At 37.6% G+C, this 8,018-nt stretch overlaps 1 protein-coding gene across 1 annotated transcript; it reads right to left on the bottom strand.

The window, feature by feature from the left end:
- Positions 1-3,329: 3,329 nt before the first annotated feature.
- npy2rl (neuropeptide Y receptor Y2, like) lies at positions 3,330-7,567 on the bottom strand. Its single transcript, XM_016519883.1, has 5 exons — positions 7,356-7,567; positions 5,865-6,558; positions 5,241-5,397; positions 3,611-3,941; positions 3,330-3,485 (listed from the first exon to the last, which is right to left on the bottom strand). The coding sequence occupies exons 2-4, from the start codon at positions 6,497-6,499 to the stop codon at positions 3,612-3,614; spliced, it is 1,122 nt and encodes a 373-aa protein (XP_016375369.1). The 5' UTR covers positions 6,500-6,558; positions 7,356-7,567; the 3' UTR covers positions 3,330-3,485; position 3,611.
- Between the last annotated feature and the right edge of the window lie 451 nt (positions 7,568-8,018).

The raw sequence follows: 8,018 nt of genomic DNA, 5'->3' as shown, positions 1-8,018 counted from the left end.
AGTATACTACTTTTTGGTAAGGGTGTGAAAGAAAAAGGCCTGTCTTCCTCATATTGTGTGTGACATAAACAGATATGATGGATGGCCCATAGTTTATTTGAATATATATTTTTGCTTTGGTTTTTTGGTCGGTCAAGGTACAATAACCAGATGAAATACAAGTGCAAAAGCAAATAAGGATAGAGACAGCAAGAAGTGGGTAGGTGTGTGTCAACATAACTTTGCACCTCAGAGTGACAGCTAGGATTTATCGTTTCACTGAATCATATCATTTCATTTTTGCAAGGCCGTCGTTTCATGCAAATCGCCGGAAGAGGGGCTTAGAGAGGGATTGCTTGATGTCTGTGTATATTAGAATGGCATGAACTGTCATCTAAAGCACATGTGAAAACAAAATCCTGAGATAAGGACAATCAGCATTAGTTAAACAGCAATTTTATTGTGAGATTCAATTCATATAAGTTTATTTACAAAGAACCTTTGAGCCATTATCTTCATCTTTCATCTGCTACATCGCAAATATATATAAATAAATTGCGAATTACACAACATTAAAAAATAATTCTAATGCATCACAGCACAATTTGGTTGGTATCAACCAAAGTTTTGGTACATAATGTTTTTAAATTTAAACACATCTGTTAATACAAACAAGTATAACATTTCACAAAAACAGATCCACAAATATACATGTTCATAAGTACTGTATGTTACATTGTAAATGGTTTGCTGAGTGAAAGTCTGTTTTTAGTCTTTTCTCAAAATGTACTGGGTAAAAGCATTCATGCTTATGTAAATATAATGATTAAAACCTATAAGGAGGGCTGGCTGATCAACACTAGTGGCTGTTTTTGTAACACCCTCCCATAGACAATCATACTTTGATGTGTGAACTGAGACCCCAGAAGAAAAACTGGACTGTTGATTTTGTTGTCTGTGTGTTTGTGCTGCATGTGGAAAATAAAATAAAAAGTCAACTAAATAATTAGGCACCACTTGACTATAGCATTCTGACTCATTTATCTTTCCCTTGTTAAGAAAAGTTCTGCGTTCAAAACAAGTTTCAGTATCTGCAGGCTGTTGCCACAGACAATAATTTCGAAATAAATAATACAGTCATGCTGTCAGCCCTGCCCACCGTGAACTTTTATTGGTCAAAAATCTTGCTCAGATACCTTCTAGCTGCGATCTTGCATTCTGTTTCTGTGTAGTGGACAAATTGCTTGTTGCAATAAACAAATGCACTTTAATGCAATATGAAAGGGGTGTAAACATGGAAATGCGAGTTTAATGTTGTTAAGCACTTTAGTGCAAAAATTTGTGCCCTAGCAATGGAACTATTTTTCTCGGTGGATGAATTTCTGGTTATGCATTACAGATGTAATTCCTATGAGTGACTCTTCATATAAACAGTCCCTTTCTGGTACATATCATGTTAATGGCTTTTACATGATTTTCATAAGAATATACACAGTGCTTTTCAGCATTTATGCCATGTAATGCCTTTTAGACTTCCATCATTAATGTATTATTGTTTGTTTTTATACGCTGAAGAACTGGTCAAAATGATTCTCTATTGCAAGAGAGAACATGTATTGAATGCAGAATATTCCTTTAACAAAAACAACACTATCGCAGTTGAATGCGGTTATATTTTACAAAAAATTCTCAATCCTAAATTCAAGCAGGATCCACACAGAAGCCCATAGTACTAATTAAATGTGGCATTCTCATTTCCTGCAGACAATTTAGGTTAAAAGGAGTCATTTAGTTCTACAGTGGACAGGCATATACCTTCCATGTCAATAGAAATACATCAGCAAACCCATAACTTGTGTGAGTCATCGCTTTTTAAAGCAGCTTTGTGCTCGATTTTCCTTCAAGAAATTGGAAAACATGGGGGAATAAGAGGATGTTTTCATGTTGATATGACATCATACACCTCTAATGTGTTGGCTGTAATTCTACAAGTGACATTTTAAAAGGCAGATGAATTACTCTGTGTTATATATATATACATCATATGTGTCAGGTATTTTTCTTACATAGAAGAATATAGATTTTTCTTGAAATTACATTCATATGGCATGGTGATTGCAAATGTGACAGCTTTACAGATGACAACAATATACAGTAGAAAGCACATTTCCATTACTGTTTTTTTTTTTCTTTTTTCACGTACACATCTATGTTGTCATATTTGCACATGCCAACCCATTACTAGGGTTAAGTTTCTAAAAAGTGAACCAGCAAGTGAACAATTCACTTTGATCCGTCAAATCCTGTCAACAATAATTCTTTGTTATGTATTTTAGATGAAATACATTCATAATATTTTCAAAGTATTGGACTGACAGAACATCCCGCAAGGTTTAATGGAGGAGATAATACAGATCTTTGTGTTGAAACATTCATACCGCAGGGGTAGAAACACCTCCCTGTCTTCGTGCTGTTGTTAGTCTGAAGGAGTGCCACCACACTGTTCCTCTGTGCAAATTACTTTCAGATGAAAGGAGAAGCAATTTGCTGTTAACACTTTCTAGAGCCATTTGAGTGCACAACCCACCTGTAAGTTCATACGAGATGGTGGCTGCTTAAAGATTAGAGAGCACAAATTTGTCATATGGTAACATCTGAAACTGTTTCATGGTGAGGAACCTTCTTCTATGATGAGCAAAACTGCATATAGTCATCTTTCCTACAAATGGAGAGGCATCCGCACAGCAAGATCCAGAAATATTGGTGCAAATGTTCCTGCTTCAAGTATAAGTATATTCAGTTGTTATTCTCTTGTTGAAGATGCATTGATGAAGATGATGAGAAGATCTTCCAAACATGAAGAGCCCCACTTGTCTGTGCTCTTTTATTGCAGTTCACAACATAGAATTTAGCTAGGTCAAATTGTTGAGAAGTTGCCACCAGAACAATTTTCATTTAACACAGGGACATGACATCAAGACCTTGAGAGTGAAACAAAGCACTTGCTAGTGTAAGCCAGCATAGATGGGAGACACCGTGTTGACAAGCAGATCGGACATGGCAAGGTGTGCCATGAAGAAATCGGTGATGGTATGAAGTGTCTTAAATTTGGAAACCACACAAATCACTAGGAAGTTCCCGCTACGATAAATCCTCCATAGTTTTGAACTGGCATTAGGAATCCTATCAGTATCCTCACCTAAAGCATAAAAACAGAGAGAAGGGCAATTTAGATAGATAGATAGATAGTGTGGGAGAGTTTGGAAGACAGACAGACAGACAGACAGATAGACAGATAGATAGATAGATAGACTAGTGTAAGCCAGCATAGATGGGAGACACCGTGTTGACAAGCAGATCGGACATGGCAAGGTGTGCCATGAAGAAATCGGTGATGGTATGAAGTGTCTTAAATTTGGAAACCACACAAATCACTAGGAAGTTCCCGCTACGATAAATCCTCCATAGTTTTGAACTGGCATTAGGAATCCTATCAGTATCCTCACCTAAAGCATAAAAACAGAGAGAAGGGCAATTTAGATAGATAGATAGATAGTGTGGGAGAGTTTGGAAGACAGACAGACAGATAGACAGATAGATAGATAGATAGATAGATAGATAGATAGATCACCTCAGACATCTGTTGCATTGAGATGTGTCGTCACTATATCTTGGGCTTCTAAAGCCTTTTTGGGTTTGCTGCGAACCGCTGTGGCAGCCTGGCCCTCGGCGTGCAATGAATCAAGCCGTTCCTTGCAACTGAAGACCGCAACAAAGGCGCTGCGGTAGTTCCGGTTCATCCAACCATACAGCAGTGGGTTGGCAAACGTTGAGCACATGGCCACAATGTGGAAAACAGTGTAAAGAAGCCTGAAGTCCTTCATGTCCAACACGTTGTGGTCAATGTCAATGGCAAGCTGGAAGGCGTGGAAAGGCAACCAGCTGACCGCAAACACCACGACCTGCAACAGACAGGGTGAGATGTTACATCTGCACAAATGCTGCATCAGTACTGCTCAAGCCGCAATTAAAGCCTGATCTACATTCTGGTCTAGTTCTCTGTTTATATTATTGGCATTATAACATCTTTCAAAATAACTGTGGAGAAAATAGCTCTAAAATATTTGGGTTACAGAAGATTGCTTCTTGTGTGGAAATGCTCTTGGGATAGATGCATGCTGTTCTAGCAGTCCTGGCCCTAAACAATAAAAAAATTGAAAGTACACACAAAATAAAAATGTGCAAAGTCCTTGATGTGAATATCAGAAGTATCAACTGTAGAAGTCCAGGTATTAAGTCTATCTATCTATCTATCTATCTATCTATCATGTGTGTGTGTATACACCTTCCAAAGGTGTAACATGCTTTTCAGGAAGTTATTTTAAAGGGGTCATATGATGTTGCTAAAAAGAACATTATTGGTGTAATGAAATGTGTTTATGCGGTTTAAAGTTCAAAAAACACATTATTTTCCACATACTGTACATTATTGTTTCTCCTCTATGCCCCGCCTTTCTGAAACGCGTCTATTTTTACAAAGCTCATCGGTCTGAAAAGCAAGGGCTTGAGAACGGCGTGGCCAGCGGATTCGACGAAGGAGCGTCCAGCGGGCTTGCGGAAACCACATGTGACGACCCCGGGCTGGTCTTTGGATTTGAGACTTTAGTCTTTGCAACTTTACAGATCTTCTTTATGCACCAAGAGCTTGTAACACTCCAAAGAGAAAGGAAAAATATAAATCGCATCATATGACCCCTTTAACACTTTTATTATGTAAATGATGCATTAAATTGATAAAAAGTGACAGTAAAGACTTTTGAATTCTGTTTCAATAAATGCTCTTTTGAATTATCTATTTATTAAAGAATCCTGAAACAAATGCTATAATATTAAGCAGCACAATTGTTTTCAACACTGATAATAGTAAGAAATGTTTCTTGAGCACCAAATCAGCATATTAGAATGATTTCTGAAGGAGTTATGGCTGCTGAAAATTCAGCTTTGCATCACAGGAATAAATTACACTCTAAAATATATTCAAATAGAAAACGGTTATTTTAAATTATAATAACATTTCACAATATTACTGTTTTTACTGGCATTGAGAGCCATTATAAAAACCAATTTTGGTCAACCACTAGATGTTAGTCATCGTTTTCATTATCAGGCTTTTTGCTGTCATGTGAATGCCTATAATAATATGAAGATACAGGAACACTATGATATAATATTTGTTCAGGAAAGCTGGGAACTGTACACACCATGGTAACCAACATCTTGGTGGTCTTGCGGCGACGATGATGCCTGTCGTTGTGACCAACTGGGCTGACGTGATTGCGGAGTTTACTCCAGATACGGATGTAGGCAAAAGAGATGATTGCCAGAGGCAACACATATTGCAGCAGCAGCGTGGAGATTCTGAAGAAAGAAAACAGCCATCATCGGCATAAGTGCTGAAGAGTGTCATTATGTCATTGTTAAAGAAGCTTTCATAAAACATGTAATCTTGCTCCAAAATTAAACAAGCTATGACTCATTTTAGCTGTAATTTATCTGTTACAGAACAAACAAGATTTCAAAGATGAAAATAGATTGTAATAATAATCTTGAATCTAAATCTAAATAATTCACAGTAATCAACCTCTCTGAAAATGTTTCAGAAGTTTGTCAAAATCTAGATGATATCTGTTTACATAAATATCAACATTTAATCTTCATAAATTTGTATATTTATTATCTATAAAATATACAGATCTTTGTGCTTTCGGTGCAATTGGAAGACAGTGACATTTGATAAATGAGCACAGCATACATTTGTGGCTCCTTGAGGGCCAGAGGAAACTGTAATAATGCAGTTCATTAAAATATGCATGTCTGGTACTCACGAGTATAGAGTGCTGTCTGTACTACTGTCAGGCCACTTCTCTCCACAAACCTCAATGGAGTTATCTGGAGAAAGATCTACGATTCCATACTCCCTAAATATGGCCAGTGGGCTTGCCAGAATGGCACTTACCACCCAGGTGATGGCAATGACCAGAAAGCAGGTGTCCTTTGACATTCGAGTGTCTAGGTGATAAACAATGCATCTATGCCGATCCAATGCAATTACGTTTAATGTAATAGTAGAGACGTGGACGGCGAGACCTTGAGCGTATGGCAGAGTGAAACAAAGCACTTGTCCAAACTTCCATTCCCTGAGGAGAGTGTAAGCCAGCGTGAACGGGAGACACAACGTGTTGATGAGCAGATCAGCTATGGCTAGGTTTGCAATGAAGAAGTTGGTGACGGTACGGAGTGTCTTAAATTTGTAAACCACATAAATCACCAGGGAGTTCCCCACAACGCCCAAAAGGATGATGGTAGAGTATGCCAAGATCAGGACCACCTGCACCCCAAGAAGCTTGGTACTGTCTCCTAGCTCTAGCAACGGATGATTCAGAGTCACGTCAGATGAATCCTCCCCGATGGCCAGCTCTTTGCTCCCAGAGGAGCCATTGATTAAGCTGAGGGAATCCATTTATCACATGGCCATGTCAGATTTTAGAGAAAGACCAAGCAACCCTTAGGTTTGACAACCTGAAAACACAGGTTTGATTTGACATTATGAATCTGATAGATAGATAGATAGATAGATAGATAGATAGATAGAAAACATTGTATGACATCAACAAAATTCATAAAAGTATGCAATGGACATGCATTACAAAGAGGGAACAGTTTGGACTGTCATGAAACTGATGATACTGTTTATTGTCAGACTTAAAGAAATAATCGTTTTTTCTGGAAATATTTCCTTAAATAATTATAAGTAAATTTCTCATTTCTAACCTCACCATATATTAATACAAATACATTAAATATTAGTCTATTTCAAATTCACATGCATATCTTACAAGTGATTACCGGATAATACGGTTCTCCTTTCCGGAGTCTAAATATTGTATATCTTTTCAGAGAGAGAACATCTTGGCGAGACCATATTGTTTTATTTACACCAGCGAAAGAAGGCGTATCGACTTCTGGGGTAACTTGTCAGGTCACTTTCATTGATGTATAATGTACTCTGCGCGTTAAGAGCTCATTACGCACGGCTTGCCTGCGCTCGAGCACACTCCATCGTCTTTTTCTGAGAGACGAATAGGTACATGGCGAAACCATTATCACTAGGAGACATAAACACAGACTGGAGTCCGTGGAAACTTCATGGAACACTTCCCAGTTCACGGACACTGACGGCGCAATGGTCCGTGAAGGAGCGCACAAGGCGCACCAATTAAACGAAGAAACTGAGAGGCGTATTATTAATGCCCGTTTTAAAGGAATGATGGAAATGCGGGTTTGGACTTAAAATGAACTATATTAGAATGACTTACCGATTCCCAGGCAGTGTTTTCACCTCGCCGTCTCCAATAATACGTAGTGCGCCTCAGGATACATCACCATCAGTTAAACAGAAATCTTTTGAAATGTTATGTAGCTATATTTATAAATTGACATACAATAAACAAGTACATCTTCTTCTGTTTCCTTTTTCAATCAATATGTTTTCCTGAAGGAAAGGTTGAGGTTCAGGTGAGGTGGGCTGTGGAGCTCAACCGTCTCTGACGCTCGCGACTGAATTACATCCATTCACACAAGCCAAACCCACAAGTTCAGAGTTCTCGACAGGGAAGAGAGGGAGAGAGATGAATCCCGATGGCTAGGTTCAGTTTAGGTTTAATAAAACAAAAATCATAAAGCGTGCATAACTTATGCATGCACTATTCAAAAATCGTCATATCTGTTGGGTAAATGAAAACAACATTAAAACAATATATTTTAGGCTATATGCTGCAATTTTACATCATTTATTCATTGTATGTATTTCCTGGTCAAAACAATGATTTGATATCTCGTATGTTACCTTCAATATTTTTGGTGCTTTATTCAATCTGTATATATATATATATATATATATTAATTACTAATTAATTATATTTAGTTTAAAATATAACACAATATTAACTACTTATTTACTGAACCGCTGTATAAAATCA

This window comes from Sinocyclocheilus rhinocerous, unplaced genomic scaffold (assembly GCF_001515625.1).
Source record: "Sinocyclocheilus rhinocerous isolate Xijiao unplaced genomic scaffold, SAMN03320098_v1.1 scaffold1953, whole genome shotgun sequence".
Taxonomy (NCBI): Eukaryota; Metazoa; Chordata; class Actinopteri; order Cypriniformes; family Cyprinidae; genus Sinocyclocheilus; species Sinocyclocheilus rhinocerous.
Note: the sequence above shows the minus strand (reverse complement) of the source record. Positions and strands in the feature narration are given on the sequence as shown.

Coding starts and splice junctions, on each gene's coding strand:
- npy2rl (XM_016519883.1), bottom strand. CDS start 6,499: ATGGATTCCCTCAGCTTAATCAATGGCTCCTCTGGGAGCAAAGAGCTG. Junction 5,398..5,864: donor ACAGACAGCACTCTATACTC/GTGAGTACCAGA, acceptor TTCTTTCTTCAG/AATCTCCACGCTGCTGCTGC. Junction 3,942..5,240: donor CCAAGATGTTGGTTACCATG/GTGTGTACAGTT, acceptor TGTCTGTTGCAG/GTCGTGGTGTTTGCGGTCAG.